This window comes from Eublepharis macularius, chromosome 12 (assembly GCF_028583425.1).
Source record: "Eublepharis macularius isolate TG4126 chromosome 12, MPM_Emac_v1.0, whole genome shotgun sequence".
Classification (NCBI taxonomy): Eukaryota; Metazoa; Chordata; class Lepidosauria; order Squamata; family Eublepharidae; genus Eublepharis; species Eublepharis macularius.
Window position 1 is genome coordinate 50797914 of NC_072801.1, and position 17859 is coordinate 50815772.

General features: G+C 41.3%; 2 protein-coding genes across 2 annotated transcripts; both read right to left on the reverse strand.

Moving 5' to 3' along the window:
- Positions 1-4413: 4413 nt before the first annotated feature.
- LOC129339222 (olfactory receptor 12D1-like) lies at positions 4414-5990 on the reverse strand. Its single transcript, XM_054993820.1, has 2 exons — positions 5055-5990; positions 4414-4497 (listed from the first exon to the last, which is right to left on the reverse strand). Exons 1-2 carry the CDS (start codon positions 5988-5990, stop codon positions 4414-4416), a joined length of 1020 nt encoding a protein of 339 aa, XP_054849795.1.
- Positions 5991-9832: 3842 nt separating this feature from the next.
- On the reverse strand, positions 9833-13766 carry LOC129339223 (Golgi-associated RAB2 interactor protein 5A-like). Its single transcript, XM_054993822.1, has 3 exons — positions 13683-13766; positions 12220-12398; positions 9833-10043 (listed from the first exon to the last, which is right to left on the reverse strand). The coding sequence occupies exons 1-3, from the start codon at positions 13764-13766 to the stop codon at positions 9833-9835; spliced, it is 474 nt and encodes a 157-aa protein (XP_054849797.1).
- Between the last annotated feature and the right edge of the window lie 4093 nt (positions 13767-17859).

Genomic DNA, 17859 nt, shown 5'->3' on the forward strand with positions numbered 1-17859 from the left:
TAAATCACTATGTTAATTGGAATTATCCATCTCTCTTGTATACATTACCAGACCTCTTTTCTTAGGCAATGCTTTCTCTTTCGGTGGACTCAGTTGAGAGTTTCTCCTCAGATTTTGCTACAGATGTTCCCACAACTGGAGAGGCAACCTTCTTCCAGAACTAAGCTCTTCTTTGCTTTGGGGACTATAGCTATCATCTCTTCAACTGGTCCCTGTAACAGTTCTTTCCAGGGCTGGCAGCACATGATAAGATGGAACATCTATCAGGGCCCATGGCTTCTGGTGAGACCCAATGCTTCTGACTCCTATTCATGCATCTCCTCTGATGACTGTACTCTCACCTTTCCACTGCCTACTTGTGAGTGCTTTGTCACCTTTGCTTCCAGCTGTATATGTTGCCTAGCATTGTGTAGAAGGGCAAGTGGACAGTGTACAAAGCATCAGTATTCCTGGTGGACATGGTAGTGGTACTCCTAGCTGCAGCACCACTTGGGAAAAAGTATGGAAGCAGCTATGACTGCAGGTGGTGGGAGAGCTTGTGAGTGGGCAAAGGAAGTATGTACGGGCAGGTGGGGGCATATAGTGGGAGGGGAAGAAGGGGAGCCTAGAAGTAGACATGGGAGGGGGTCCCCTAAGCACTCACTGTCAAGGGCTGCCCCAAACATGGAACCAGCCCTGGTTCCTTCAATAGAGACATGATGGTCAAAATTTATTAGGTGCCCTGTTTAAGAATATGGAGAGAAAAGTAATTGCTGCAAATCAAGTTGCTATTAAAGCTGCAAAACTGTGGGAAAATGCTTTAGCATTGAACAGAAAACCAGACTTTTTACAATGCAATTCTGAGTAGAGTTACACCTATGGAAAGGTGAAGTTAATGTGTGTTCAGGGGCATAACTCTACTTCGAATTGCATTGCCAGCTCCTAAAAAACCCAGAGAATTTGTAGGCAACATTCCAGCTGCATTGCTTCTTCTGCTAAGTGGCCTATGCAGTCTGTGCTTAGGTTTATAATTCCCCCTTTTCTGCAAATGCCATCAGGTAGGGGAGAATACAGGATATGGGAGTCATGTAACTGGCAGAGATTGCACCCACAAATTGAACACTTAATAATATATCAAAATGTATTTTCCCCATGAGTTATACCTGTGCAGATAATAAAATAAAATAAAAGTCTCTCCACTTCTGTCTCAAAAGTAGACAATTAATCTTCTCTACAGAATGTGAGAACTCTCAGAGATCATTGTGCTCTATTTTAAAGGGATTAACATCTGATTAAGGGGAAAAAAATCTTTAAAAGTGATTTAACCCCTGGGATATACATAACCAAAAGAGAGTTCCTTTGGTTTAGAAAACATGAAGAGTTGATTAGGTCTCCAGAGAAATGATTACTGATACAATTGTCTCTAAATTCTAAGCATTATCACAGCAAGTACATTTGTGGAGTAGCTAAAATAAACCACTTTTGGATATTTATCTCAGGGCCAAGCTACACATGACGAATGACACTTGAACAGCAAGTGTATTTCTCCCTGTTCACTTGCCCTCCACTCAATCCACTTGCCGTTCAAGTGTCATTCGTCATGTGTAGCTTGGCCCTTAGAAACCTTATTCACCTATTTCATTATTAAATCTGGGAATGGGGGAATATAGGTTGCAAGCCACAAAGTGCAAATGCCTGCTGGAATTGGACAGCAAGAAAGAACAAGAGCATTGGCTGGACTTGACATGGGCATGAATGGAAAAACCCCCCGAACAAGCTGTTTGTTGTTCGTTGCCATCTACGAACAACGAACAATGAACAGTAACGAACATGACCCTGTTCACAAACATGTTCATTTAACTTTGTTCTGTTTGTTGTTCATTGTTCATGGCCCCTTAAAGATCCCTTTAAACTATCAGCTGGCAGGGGACATAGTCCTCACTGTCCTCCAAAGACCCCCCAAGTTTCAGAGAATTTGCACATTGGGAAAGGCATAATGCATGGGTATCCCCCTTTGTTGTCATTTTCTTTTTACAGTGGCAAAAACAGGACTCTCTGCTGGAAGTACTTTGAAGTGTTGCCTTTCTATTCTTCATCCATTTCTTCATCGTAGATCCTAGCCTGAGGGCCATAGTCAGAATAACGTTTATTGCATGTGTCCAGATGCCAACAAACCATTAAGTACAACTCAAGCCCAGATTTTCTTAGCTGCCAGGGCGAATTCTGCTATAGAGATGTACAGATCCAAATTGGAAAGCAGGAAGGCTATTTTTTCCATCACAGGAGAGGAATCAATGCCGTTTAAAATTTCCCCAAGGAATTTATTTCTGGGCTCTGTATACAAAGGGCAGAACAAAAGATAATGTGGAAAGTCTTCGAGGACTGAAGCTCCATAAGTACAAAAATGGACAGTAATAAGTAGTTATGTGTAACAACTGACTAGAAAGTCTGAGGGCACGGTTTGAAATCTCATAGAAGTTAGTCATTCTGAGACTAGAAAAGGTAATTTTGTTCAAATAAGGGGGTCTGCCGTGGTCCCCCTTGAACAAAAATTTAAAACAGAGAGTTGTATTTCTGTCCAACACAGCATTTGATCTTAAAGATCTAGTCTCATATATTGAGACTAGGCAAAGCACCCCCTCAAAAGTCATCTACCAGAGAATAACAATGGAGGATATTGTTAAAGCCAGCTGTGCAAATGGTGTCTGAATGCAGCAGTGCATTGCTATGCCTTAACAGCAGACTAGTGGAAAGATTCTTTGCTTTCTTTAGAATCTTAACTGCCGTCTACTCAGTGACGATGGTAATGCTTAACTATAGTCAATGGATTCCAGAGTCGATTTGCACTCAGTCTGAAAACACAGCTTCATATTTCTTGCCTGACCATCATTAGTGTAAGTAAGGTCAAGTGCAAGCAGGCTCTTACAGAAGGTAAACCAAGTTTAGCCCGCACTAAAGCTGCTGGAGTGCTTCAAGGCAAAGCTAAAATTCTCTTTAAAAAGAGATTTTTGATTGGTTCCAGAATTGAGATCAGAAGTTCATTCCAATCCAAGATCTTTGCATCATATAGAAGCTGCAGGATGGCCTTACACTGGAACAGTTTCAACTAAAAATCATCCTTCTGAGGTATAAAATGTAAAGATGGCCCTGTTTGACCCCCTGGGGATTTGAGATCTCTTCTGTTAAAGAGCCTGCGGGGCCTACCTTAAGTTTAACGGATATACTGCAATATAATTCTGGAATCGGGAACAATAGACATTTATCAATAGTAGTGCCTCCTAGTTTTGCCACAGTTGGTTTTGATCTACTGAGGGCCAAGCTACACATGACGAATGACACTTGAATGGCAAGTGTATTTCTCCCTGTTCACTTGCCCTCCACTCAATCCACTTGCCGTTCAAGTGTCATTCGTCATGTGTAGCTTGGCCCTCAGTCAGAGGGCCAAGCTACACATGACGAATGACACTTGAACAGCAAGTGTATTTCTCCCTGTTCACTTGCCCTCCACTCAATCCACTTGCTGTTCAAGTGTCATTCGTCATGTGTAGCTTGGCCCATAGACAACAGTTAGATCCACAAATACTATAGAACTTTTAAGATTTTGGCCACTGAAAAGATGGTGCCAAAACCCATTTGTCTTAAAAGACACATTATTTGGGGTGCAGACTTTCAGGGTGCCTTCTTTTCTCTGTACCTTCAGCAGCTGTGGGGAAAGTGATGGAGACAAAACATGTTTAAAGATCATTTCTATTCTATTCTATGATCCATTGGTCCATGTATTATTATGTGATACTTCATGCCTGGGACATATGAAACTGTGTACACCACCACCAGGGTGGGATTTTTTAAGCTTATGTAATATTTTCATTCATGCTTGTCCATGTATGTTTCTTCTAATGGATAATATTTTGTATATTGATTGTTACAATTCTATTAATGTTCTTTCTATATTATGTTTTCGATCTCTTGGCAAAGCTATGTGCAAAACATGTAGAGCCTTTTCTTTTGTGTATCTATAAGATAAATGTTCTATTTCTCACTGTATCATCAGCATTTTGCCTTACCTTCTTCTGCCTTATTGGATCCACCATTATAACTGGATATTTTGTCCATGTAATAATGTTCTCTGTGTCCTGTGTCTACTACTACATGACTTAGTCCAGTGTTTTATCTTATTTACTTAGGTTATTTCTATGCCACTTCTTCAGAGCTCTGTTCAAAATGGTTTACAATTAAAAACATCACAATATTAAAAACAAGCCACTGGTCATAAGGAGCATAAAAACTATCCAACAGACTATTAAAAAGTTAATATCATAACCCCTTAATTAAAATCCTAAGTAAAAAGATGTGTTTTCGTCTGATGCCTAAAAGAAAATAAAGTAGGTGCCAAGTGAGCCTCAGTGGCGGAGGGCGGTCCCAGGAGAGGTGCCACTACTGAAAATGTCCTGTCTTTAGTCGTCTTACTTCTGGCTGCAGGGGTACAGAAACCAGGGCTTGAGAGGCAGATCTTAACTGGTGTGCTGGATAGTATAGGAGGAGATAATCCTTCAGTAATCTGGCCCCAAGATATTTAAGACCTCAAAGGTAAGAAGAAGCACTTGGAATTGTACCCAGAAACAGATGGGCAGCCATTGCAGATCTTTCAGCACATAGGCGATACAATCCCTCTAACCAGCCTGGCCACAGCATTTTGGACTAACTGAAGTTTCTGAATCATTCTCAAAGGCAGACCCACATGGAGTGCATTAGAAAACATTACCCAGCAGATGTGTCCAACTCCTACCTTAACAAGGAGGACTTCAGATTTGCTCCAGCTCATGAAGCGAGATGAGGAATTTACTTTATTAAGGTGCAACTTTAATTATTTATTTATAAATGTCCAAATTTAGGAGATTTTTATGCCATGTCTCAAGAGTCCTGCTCAAAACAAATACATTGTAGATATAATGGGAAAGACTTAACCTATGAATAGCTTTCCTAGCTGTCTATAGCCAATATGGACACCAATCATCTGGATAGCTCATCTTTATTTTTTGGAACAAGAACCAAAAAAGCCCATGTTAATTTCCCATTTGTGAAGGTAGGAGCTTTTGTCCTATTGCTTTCTTAATAGCAGTTTTCACCTCTTTGTTCCTTAGGGTGTAAATCAGGGGATTCAGAGCTGGAGTAACCACAGTGTACATAAGAGTGACCATCATTTCCTGTTCCAGGGATTCTCCAGAAGAGGGAGGAATATAAGTCAAGATGGCCCCAGTATAGAAAAGTGTTACTACTGTGAGATGTGAGGCACAAGTGGAGAAAGCTTTACCTCTGCTTTCCTTGGATTTTATTTTCAAGAAGAGGAAGGAGATGATATAGATGTAGGAGAGAAGTGTAAGGAGAAAAGGAAGAACAATAATTAGGCCTGTAACAATATTGAGAAGTCTGAGGTTGAGGACAGTGCTACAGCAAGCCAACCTCAGGAGGGGCTTGATGTCACAGAAGAAATGTTGGATTAAGTTAGGGCCACAGAAATACAGCTTGGAAGTCATAATGGTGTGCATTAGAGCATGGAAGAACCCAGTAGTCCAGCTGGCCATTGCCAAAAAAATGTAGGCCTTCTTGTTCATGATGATGGTGTAACGCAGTGGATTACATATGGCCACATAGCGGTCATAAGCCATGACACCTAGCAATAAACCTTCACTGCTCCCTAGGAAATGGAAAAAATGAAGCTGAGATAGACAACCAATCAATGAAATTCTCTGATGCTCCCAGAGGAAGCTAGCTAGCATCTTTGGCACAGTGACTGTGGAGTAGCAGATATCTAAGCAGGAGAGGTTTCCAAGAAAGAAGTACATTGGTGAATGGAGTCGTGGTTCAATCAGTGTTATCAACAAAATAGTCGTGTTTCCTAGTATGATGGTCAAATACAGCATGAAGAAGAGAAAGAAGAGGACATCTTGCAGCCCAGGGACTTTTGTTAAGCCCGTGAGGACAAACTCACCAACATATGTACGGTTTTCCATCACTGAAAACATAAGGAAAAGTTACTATTAGACAGGGGGGGAAACACTGAAAACAGAGAAAAGGCTGTTATTAAAATTGTTGCCACCATTGTGAACATTGTGTAAGTATGTATACAAAGGGAGAAAAACATGATTGATATACAGCTGGAATTATGAGACTAGAGAAATATCAGAAATGAAAACTGCTTTTGTGGGCTTCAGTAAATCCCCAGTGAAACAAGGAATGAAACTGATTCATATATGAAATTGATTCATAAAATTCACTTCTGTCTAGCGTCTTCTAGTCTACAGTGAGAGACAGAGTTGAAAAGGTGGATTTAGTGTGAAACTGCCAGATTTCATTCTGAACTTTCCTATTGGACATATGCATGGACATATAGCCATTCAAGAAACAACTGTCTCTTCTCTCTCTTTCATATCCCAGGAATTATGATTGGATTAGGTATAAATGCTGGAATTTTGAAATCATTTTTGCTTTGATTGGTTTCTGTTTTCCACAGAAGGTGATTATCAGCCTTTAGCTGGGAGTTGTTACAGTCAGATTACAGGCTTATTTTGCAACAGTTTTGTTGATAATACTGATATAGGCCCTTTTCACACTGCTTACCTGCTGCTGGAACATTGCGAAATATCACACAAAAAATGCGGAAGATAGCGTCTTCTCGCAAGAGTTTTGCACGATGTTGCAGCAGGTAAGAAGTGTGAAAAGGGCCATGGTTCCCAGGGTGAGATGGATGTTCTAACTTACAAAGATAACTTTTTTTTCTGAAGCTGTATTATATTCTTAGACCACTTGTCCATCAGTAGTGCCTTCTGGGATGCATGGAACACTCTTTCTTTTTGACAGAGATCCTTTTATCTGGAGATAAAAGATGCAACCCACTGAAATGTGAAGTCCCTCTCCACAAAGGGTGAAAATACACTTTACTAAGTACCTAGGGATGTTCAAATGAACCTCATTTCACTTTCTATGTACTCATTCACACAGTCACACTTCAATTTGCTCTGCGTGAATACATTCACGCTTTTACTATCAGTTCCTCCTCAACTGCTAAAAGTATCCCAGTTCTCCCACATCCATTTGTTGAAATGCAGATCTTGACACTTTCTCTCACCTTCAATAAATGCAAAATGGCAAGTTGAAGGAGCCTATAGTTATTGTTCTTGCAGCGCAAACAGAGCTAATTTGGCACTTTGCCCTCTGAAATCACTTGCAGATGCAGTCACACAAAGGGAACTCCTGTGAAAGCGGTATTCATGTGTGCCGTGCACATTCAGATGTGTTGAGCAAGAACAGCCTGCATGTGTAGGACTACACATACAATCTTCCTTACGCACACAATTATCCCTAGGTACGTAGTAATGTGTATTTCCACCTAGAGTCTGGGGGCAGTTGTATACATACTATTGCCTTTCTTTGCATCATAATCATTCTTTGTTTTCCATCTCACACAGTTCTGTTTTTACATCCTCTAAAACTCATTTTCTATTCCTAAAGTATTTTAGGAATCAGATTTTAATTATTCCCTGGCGGTTGTTTGTATTCACAATCAAATAAATACATGATTGTTCTGTTACTTGAAAGCAAAATATGTCAATGAAATTAATTTTCCTCCATACTTGCATTTTTATAAACAGAAACCATTCTCTCCAAGTGTTCTTGCCATGCTCATCTGTGAGTAAGTTTAGTCCTTCTCTGTTAAAAACATTCAGGAGAAAATGGTATGACAAGCAATTGCTGCCTGACCCATAGTCCTTTTATCATAGTCCTATTGCCTGAAATTATCTCATGGGGGAAAGTGATTACTTTAATTGTTCTCTTTGGGAGATAATGTGTGAATATAAAAAAAAGATTTCCTCTGTATAAACTGCTCAAAAATAAGTCTTGGATCTCCTTGGGGAAGTGAAAGGTAATAAATCAGCAAATTATTCAAGGATATAATTTGTTTATTCCTTCACTGTAAAGATTTATATCCTACTTTCCCACAGTTCAGACTCACCAAGGGCAAGCCTCTTATGCTAGAGCAAACAACCATACTCTCTCATCCTCCATTTGATGCCTATCTCACAGGAAAAATATGCTAGACACATGCAACATTGATGCAGTCTCAGTGATGGCAATGGGTCAAAAAGCAAAATTTCCCTGGAAGCACCTTCCTTCTACACTTACCAACTTCCAGTGTTACCCTAATGAGGGGTCTCCTTGTGATTGGGGGGAATTAGCATTAAAGGTAACGAAGCAAGAGAGGGTAACTGGGGAATCTCCACCGATGTATACCAGGATTATTCTCTTAGACAACTCTCAAATAAACAAGTGGATGTACAACAGGAAATGCTTCTTTATTTTAGAGGAATAAAAGACAATCAAGCAAGCGTAGAACACACATGGTACACATAGAAGGCTAGGTAGAAAACAGAGAAAAAAGTGGGAGGGAGTAATTGGGATGGGGAGATATTTACCAGTCCTGGTTTTGAGTCCCTTCAAAGGGCAATGGTTCTCTGTATATCTTCTACAGCTTATTGTGTTTGGGGATCAGGTAAGAATATATAAAGAAATGGCAATGCTCTATAGAATGGTGGTAGAGTGTGCTGTCAACTTGCAGATGACTTATGACAACTTCTGCTGGGGTTTTCAAGGCAAGACACTTACAGAGATGGTTGGCCGTTGCCTGCCTCTGTATAACAACCTTGGTCTTCTTTGGAGATCTCCCATTCAAATACTAACCAGGGCTGAACCTTAGCTTCTGTGATCTGATGCAATTGGACTTGCCTCGGCTGTCCAGGTCACGGTGCTCTCTAGGGTATGAGAAAGATAATAGAACTTGGAATGTATTATCTTTTTGCCTACCCTTAGCTTAAGAGAAAATACCACAAAAATGCTTCACCAATGGCATTTCTCCACAGCTTGATTGGGAAGGACGTATCAAGGTATTAGTAACCACTGTTTGTACTGTAATGAACCTCATGATATCATACATTTGTGGTGGGACTGCATTAGAGCAGTGAAATATTCGAAGATGGTGTCTATAATGCTCTCAAATGGAAGAGAAGCAGTGAAAGTCCACCAGAATTATTTTTGTTAAAATATGCAGCATTTATCCCAACAAGGTTCCACGTGATAACTTTGTATATTATAACATCTGGTAGCTATGGTATGGAAACAGAAAATAAATACCAATGAGAAGAAATTTTCTGAACCAAGTGAAAGACTTTTATTCATATGTTAAGGTCTCAGCTCTTCAAAAAATATGAAGATGTTAAAAGGATTGATTTAAATGAAGTTAAATTGAACAAACAATGTGAAGATTATATTTTTATGTTTATTTACATTATGTATATAAATTTCTGTTCTCCTGAAATTATTTTTATAAGTTAAAAAATCTTAAGGATGGATTCGGAGGTCCTTAATTTCCTGAAGCCTCCCTCACCTGCACTGCCCCCTCATGTTTTCTCTTATGGAATGAGGCACGGACACATAGAAAGTGGTCACTTTTAGGCATTCTGAGGCATTTGGAAATGTAGAAACAACTGGAATCTAGGCCTCACCATGCACATTGCCGACTTCACTGGAATGTGTGGCTGTTTCGGCTGCATGTCTCTCTTCCTGTGTTCTCCTAGAAGGCCTACCATCCATTCCCTGGCTCATTGTTCTCTCTGCATTCAAATAGTCAAAGCCCCAAGGCCCCTTTTGCTCCTTTTGCTCACTCACTCCCCATCTCGCAACTGAAAAGGTTGGCATTCTTCATAGTTCTTATGACAGCCAATTAGGTACAAGGAGGGAGTCTCCAGAATACTGCAGCTCACCTATGACCCATTCCAGAACATAGTGCGATGAGGGTTGCTCAGGTAACCCTGGTGGTAGGTGATGGAGCATCATTTTGGTAAAAGTGCAGAAGGTAGAACAGCCGTACCCACTGCCAAAAGATACAGTCCAGTTTTTGAGGATGAGCCACAAGCTGCAGATAGAACCTGCGGCCGCTGGCCAGGCTAACTTTAAATTGATATCGTCTCTCATCATGGATGAAGATCCGGACAAACTTCAGTGGCAGGAGCCTGTTGGATAGGAGATATGTGTGCATGTGAATCAGGAGATCACAAAAAGCAAACCCCTTTCCTATTACCCAGACTCAATCTGTGACTATGTTGTCTATTATCTCTAGTGGTTAGCACTCCCTATTGGCTTTATAGATTAATACAGTGTTGCGGTGATCTAAAAAGCCTTACATGGCCTGGATGCAGTATGCCTCAAAGATCATCTCCCATACATTTTAGCGTAGCTTCTAAGAATTACAAAAAAACCCACCTCTTACATTTATGGACCAACCAATATCCACCAGAATACAAAGTATTCACAGCAGATTCTCCTGATTTGTGGCATACCTCCCCCCACCCCGGAAACACCAAAGCCAGAGGTCCTTCTAGAAGACACTTTTGTCAGGTTGGTCACTCAGAGAGAGGGATCTTAGCTATTTAATCCTATGAATTTCAATCAAGCAAACTATTTCTGAATGAATAATTATCATGCCAAAGAAGGGTTTTTAGGTAGTACACATTATGTGGCAGTATTCAGGCTTCATTAGTAAACTGGAATGTGAACCTGGTTAATTTTGGGCTCAAGCAGGCCCTCCTCTCACACATCCAGTTTCTGGTTTGGGAAGTCTACTTTGATCTAACTCTGGTTTGTAATGCTCTTCAAGCATAGGAGTTTAAATTAATTAGGGTTTGTTTCTTTCCATGTAACTAGGAGGCTCCAATTGATGCAAAATGCTGCGGCTCAACTATTATCAGGAGCGAGCAGGAGCTTGAACATCACTCCTATCCTACAGTCACTCCATTGGCTACCTATCAGTTACCATGCTCAGTTCAAGGTATTGGTTATTATATACAAAGCCCTTCACGGCCTTGGTCCAGCATACCTATGGGACCGCCTCTCTCCCTATGTCCCTCCGTGACAGCTTTGCTCATCTGAACAGGGTCTCTTGCAGGTGCCAACCTGTACATGGGCAAAATCAACAGCAGCCCATACATGGGCTTTCTCTGTGGTGTCCCCTACCCTATGGAATGGCCTGCCTGAGGAGGTCAGGAAAGCCCCCACCCTCCTGGCTTTCTGCAAACAATGCAAAACTGAATTATTCAAAAAGGTCGTTTTTTCTCAACTAAGAGGGTGGTATTGTAGGAAAGGGATCCCAAATATTTCGCTAATGAGTTGGAAACCATAGATTTTACCATTATGTTGCCTTACATATTATCTGTTGCTTTAAATATCCTACCTGTGCTTTATGTTGTTCAATGTAAGTCCTAGAATTGATTATGTTCTGTTTCAGCAATTCCTCAACCCCATACTGGATCCTTGCTAATATTATATCTTTGTAAACTTATATTCTTTTACCCCATGACATTGTTTATGGAAATGTTCTTGACACTGTATGGAAATTACTGCCCTTGTCCTTGTCACTAATTGTACTAATCTCACACTATGTAATCTGCCTTGAGTCTCAGCGAGAAAGGCGGAATATAAACAAACAAACAAACAATCAACATCCTACATCAAGCGTCTTCCTGCCAAATGGATTCTAAACCAGAATCTTTGTTTAGAATAGCATTACCAGGTTCCCTAAAGCTCATGCTCCAGAAAGCTTTCACTTTGTGTTCGCAATGTTGTCATTCCTGGTGAGACACAGAAGCCACGGGTCGCAATGGAGCCGATTTTTGCTGAATCACCCCCTGGAACAACCCACCACTTCCTCATCACTCTGATAATGATGGCCTTCTCAGTGAGCAAAGATACCATGGAAGATCCTGAGATCTCCTTAGCTGGGATTGGTTTTATGTATATTGAAAACAAAATCTAGGGAATCCCTCCGAGCATATGTTTCTCTACCACTGAATAATCACAGCCAACACCCCTCCATCGAGGGTAAGGAAAACACATTCAAAAACAAGACTTCCAGCTAGCATCAAACTCCCTGCATGTAGGGTTGCCATGTTCAATTTGGGAAATCCCTGGACTTTTGGAAATACAGCCTGGGTAGGGCAGGTTTGGCACCTCAACATGGTATAATGCCATATAGTCCACCCTCCAAAGCATCCATTCTCTCCTGGAGAAGTGGTCGTAGATGTCTGGAGATCAGTTGTCATTGCAAGAGATCTTCAGGCTCCACTTGAAAATTGGCAACCTAACCCCCTGGAGAGAAAAGTATCATTGTGCACAGATGTGATGGGAACTCACGCAATAAGTTGCAGTTCTTCTTGAGGGGCACACTTGGGTTTTCTATGCTTGATTGCACATTCCTCTAGTTGGTTTTCCACTGGCTGTGCCAGCAACATAAGGTCAGGCAGCTTCAAGCTTGGACTGCTGGCAACAATGCCCATGGTGACCCTGTTGGCTAACTCCCCAAATTTGGTGACCTGGAAAAAGAGAATCACTTTGAATGGCTTCTACAGGAGAATAATGGCCATCACTCTTAGGATAACAATCACATGACTGTTACTAGGCTGGAAAACACACTGCGAGTCTAAATTTCTAATGCTGGGAATTTGCTTACTCATCCAGCTAAATAAAAGCCAACTGGCATAGAACTGACTGAGCTCCCCACCACCACTTCCACAGAACTTTTTCAGGTCAGGAAGACAGCATGAGTGAGAGTACAAGGGAGGAGGAAACCTCTTCTCCATGCCTACTGTAGTTCTGATATGAAATGGGCAAGGTGAGTATGCAACCCACAGCTCATGTCTGACTGTTACACAAGGCAGCTCCTGTGACTTAGCCCTGTGTCATGAGCGACAACTGCTCCATAACTAAAAACAGCAGTTGGTTGTGTTGGTTCAGAGAGTCTTTTGTTTTGCCCCACCAAAATATCTTCCCAGTATAACTTGTAATTGGTTTTTCACTTGTAGTTTAAAACAAAAATAGACGATGAAATGTTCTGTTGTGTCTATATATATTGAGACATTTGATTTGAGAATGTACTAGCCAATAGCCACCTATATTCACGAGCCTTTGGTATGCAGCAGGATACAGAATATAAATGAATTGCAAGGAGAAAAAATGGATCAGGGAAGAGAGGACGTTACGAAAGCCAGAGAGGACAAGTTTTAGGCGAGTAGCTATGTTGGTCTGCAGTAGAACCCCAGGATTTGAGTCCAGTGTCTCAGGGAGGACAAGATGTCTCATACATTCCCCCCATCTCATTCGCACGTAACTGGACCAAGGACCCCTGCTGAGCTTTGGGACTGAATGGGCGTTTGAATTTAGGCCTCCCTATCTCCAATCCAGCTACACTGTCTGTCGGAGGAGAAATATTTCTTTTTGACAAGGAAAGAAAAAGGTTTGAATAAATTTCAAATCAGGACAGAATCTGAAGTGTGTGTGTGTGTCCTGAAACCTTTGAGGACCTGAGGCAGAAAGTTGAAATGACACCCTACCCCCCACTGCTGCAAAAACAGCACTATTTATGGGACAGCTTGGCCCCTGTCAATGGATCTATATACAGAGGCAGTAAGCCTCTGAAGACACATGCTCAGAGGCAGCATCAGAGCCTCAGTACAGGATGCAAAACTTCATGGCTGATCCAGCAGGACTCTTCTTATGTTCTTAGAATCCCCAAGTCTGCTCTGCCACGATGTGGCAGCTTTGTTCAATCTGTTGGACTGGCCATGTTGTATTCACAGCTCCCTTTCCCCGTGCCTCACCTGTACAAAATTGCCTTCAAAAAGGGGACAGTCCTTCAGCTTTCCATATTCCCCTCTGGCTAGGAATTCCTTCAGATCCCCCATTTCAAAACTGGGACAGTTGGTAGTATCCTGGCTACTGGACACTGGAACCTGTAGGAAGAACCAGAGGAAAATGTGATGCCATGTTGGATTTCTTGTGAATTTCAGTGCTGGCCTGAGCAGCTGAGAAAATGTTAATATCTCTGTACAGACTGCCCTGAACTGCAAAGATTCACCTTGCCTTCCTAGGAGGTGCACCTGCTCAGGTGTGAAATGAAGAAAATACTGAGACAATACCAAGACAATCTGGAAAACAAGATCTTGAGTACAGAACAACATGAAATGAGGATACTCAGATATTCCCAATTAATCTGTCCACCCCATAACAAGATATATGCTATTCCAACATCTGTGGATGTTTCTACTAATCTTCCTTCCCTACCAGAACTTTCGACAGTTTTAATAAATACTGGCAATAATGAAAAGAGTAGGAGATTTTTTTTTAAAGAAAATTAAGGCATGCCCTTTTTCTGTGAAAATCGGGGACTAAGAACATGAGAGGGGGCATGGCTCAATGGTAGAATATCTGCTTTGCAGGCAGAAGTTCTCAGGTTCAACTGCCAGCATTTCTGTTTAAAAAGGTCAGGTAGGAGGTGATAAGAAAGACATCTGCCTGAGACCCTGGAGACCCACAGTTATGAAAAAGATCAAGTAGCAGGTGTTGTGAAAGACTTCTCTGATGGAGTGGTGCTGCCAGTTGGAGTAGATGATAATGATCTTGACCAATAAAGGGCCTGACTCTGTATAAGGCAACTTATTGGGTGCCCCTACCTTCTAAGGCTAGATTAATAGCAAGCTGAGAGAGGTCATTCTCTGCTAGGGCTCCAAAATTATGGAGCTCTTTCTCCAGGCATATTTCTCTATTGCCTTCTATCACTGCCTTCCACCAACATGTGAAGGCCCTTTCACCTGGCACTCTTTCATTGGTTGCTACTTTTGGTCTTGTGTTTTAATTTTCTGTCTTCTGTTTTAGATCTGTTTACAGTTGGTTATATGATGTATTTTATTATGCTCTCCTAATTGTTAGCCATCTTGGCAGCCTAGATTTGGCAGGTAGGTGATATATAAATGTTGTAAATAATATAAATAAAATATCCTTAACAACAGGAGTTTTTGGTTCGAACAACATAGTAAATGAAAAATCTGAAAACTCCTGATCCAATAAGTGGATTGCCTGGACCAGTAAGTAGGTTTGATGATGCTTCCTAAAGATGCTTGGCTTTGAGTGTGCTGAAGAGGGGAGGTCCTTAAAGGGAGATGTCATAATCAAAACCATGCCCAGCCTCTGGTAGGCTCTTACAAACAAATCAAAACTCAGCAGTGAACCAGCCAATCAGGACAGTGTGTGTATGATTCGGTTTTGTTTTCGTGGCCATGTCGGACGCTCCTCTCGGCAGGTCCGAGAGGAAGCGGCTGAGCAGCCTGACCGGGCGGCTGATCTGCAAAGGTTAGCCCCCAGGACTCCCAGGGAGGGAGTCTGGTTCCGGGACGCGGCAGGAAGAGCCCTCTGGCAAATCGAGGCAGGGGGTAAATTGCCCGTTTGTCCCTATGGAGGCCGGCAGACGTGCGTGGCACCTTGCGTGCTGCCGGGCCACGGAAAACGGCAAAGAACAGGACTAGGCGAAAGCCTTTAAGTAAGCGAATCCCTTCTGTCACTACAAGCACATGTGAAGGAGTGGTGGGATCTGAAGTTTAGAAGATTCGGATTTTTCCCCCTCACAGAGTCTCGGAAGATTGGCGCCCCCCCCCCTAAAATGGCAGCGAAAAAGCAGAGTCCTGCTCTGGGCAAGTCAGTTTCGGCTGCCCTGCAGGGAAGAGGGGAGTCGCTCGAGGAATTGGTGAAAAGATCGGTTATCGAAGCCATAAAACCCTTTGTTGACAAGCTGAAGGAAACAGATCAAAGGGTGGGCTTAATTGAGAGCGATGTGAAAGCCATCAAGGAAGTAGCGGGGGGGGCAGAGAAGTCTGCTCGGGAAAATGCGTCACTTATGAGAGCAACGAACAAGGAGCTAAAGTTGGTGGAAAACCAGCTGATTGGGCTGCAAATGGAGCGAACACAGACCATTTTGCGTCTCCAGAATGTTAAAGAGGAGGAAAACGAGGATTTAAGGGATCTTGCCTCAGAACTTTTAGCGACACCCGCGAGGGCAACTAAAGAAGAAGTAAAAAGCGCCATTTTGGGAGTCCGTCGGGCATCTTCAAAATATGCAATGAAGCGGCAGCTGCCTCGCGAGATTGTTATTGAGTTTTCATCTAGGAGGGTCCGGGACACTATCCTATATAACTCATATAATGCGGACTTGGACTTCCTGGGAAATAAAGTCAAGATACTGAAGGACGTTCCATTTTTAGTTCGGAAGAGAAGACTTAAGTATAAAAGGCTGGCAGCTCTTTTGAGGGAACGTGGCATAAAGTATAAATGGCTATTTCCGGAAGGAATCGGGTTTAGTTATAAAGATCAAGCTTACAAGATTAATTCGGAAGATCAGCTAAGGGATTTTGTAGACAAAAATCAAGAATTTGGGCAAGACACCAAGCAAAAAGAAGAAGATTCGAAGCCTGAAGGGAGGGGGGAGGCAACAAGCGCTGTGGCTGTAGCTGCTCAGAGAGAACTGCGTCCGAGGCCCAGGGGCGGGGAAAAGATTTAATCTGAACTGTAATTTGTATTTTGTAAGATCAACCATTCCATCATTACTTTATTAAGCTTTAATTTTTAATTATGGCAGTATGAAGGGAAAGCATTGAAGTGTAGTGTTTAGTATTTGTATGCTGCCTTCCCCTTTTTTCCACCACCCCCTTCCCCCTCTCTTTTTTTCCTTCTTTCCCTCCCCTTGTACTATTGTAGTTTCTTGTAGTTTACTGTTTTAGATGTTAAAAAAATAAAAAAAAATAATAAAAAAGGACAGTGTGTGTATGTTGGGGGTGGGTATGAATGGTGGAAGCAGACAATTAAATTACCAGATAGGCTTGGGTAAAAAAAATAAGAGAGTAAAATGGAGTTAGGAAATCTGGACCTATCTTTTCTTGAATATGACATAATGCAATCTGCATTCTTCCACTTCAGTAAGGCATACAACGTGGAAACAGCTTTTTTCTTTTTTTTTTTTTTGAAAAATTTTTATTGGGTTAGAACATTTTTATTTTTACATTACAGTCAATTTTCCCCTAATTTTTCGTTTCTAACCCCCTCCCTTTCCCCCCCTTTTGTTGACTTCCAACAGCTTTCCCACCCTCTGTCCCTTTTCCCTTACTTCTATTAAGTTCCTCTGTCTAAAACAGATATACATTCTCCATTATATTAAGCAGTACATCTTTAACTCCTTTACTTATTATACACCCAAACTATACGTCTTTAGATAAACAATTTATCCCATTTTCCAGTTTTGAGTAATTCTATATAAACCTATATATCATAAACCATAAAAATTTCCCACATTTAAATCAAACAATTTGATTTGTTCTCTATATATTACTCATTTCAACTTTTTATGGTAATTCTATATAACTCCTCAGATACTCAATCAATTTAACTCTTCTATACATTCAGTTTGGTGCATATAAATCTTGTCAAAGAAAGAAAATATTGTTAGTTAGTCAATCCTCATGTTTAAACCTTATCATTAATTATTCTCTATCAGTTGACCTATACATATCTATATATATCTCAATCAATTAATCTAACTGCTTATAAATTCACATTTCTCTTCCTCCCCCGGTAAAGTCACCCCTCTCTTTTATACTTTTATTATATTTCAGTAGTTCTCAAACTGCCACAGTTTTCCTCCCACCTCCCATTTCTTCTCCAGGTATTGTTTCAGCTTCTCCCAGTCTGTGTTGAACTGCCCTGAGTCCAGATCTCTCAGTTTTCTTGTCATCTTGTCCATTTCAGCCATATACAGCAATTTGTAGATCCAATCTTCAATAGTTGGTACTTCTTGTACTTTCCATTTCTGCGCATACAAAAGTCTAGCTGCTGCAGTCATATAAAAAATCAACGTCCTATGATGGGCTGGAATTCCCTCCATTCCCAAGTTTAGCAGCAGGAGTTCTGGGTTCTTATTTATTTGAAACTGTAAAATTTCACTCATTTCTCTTA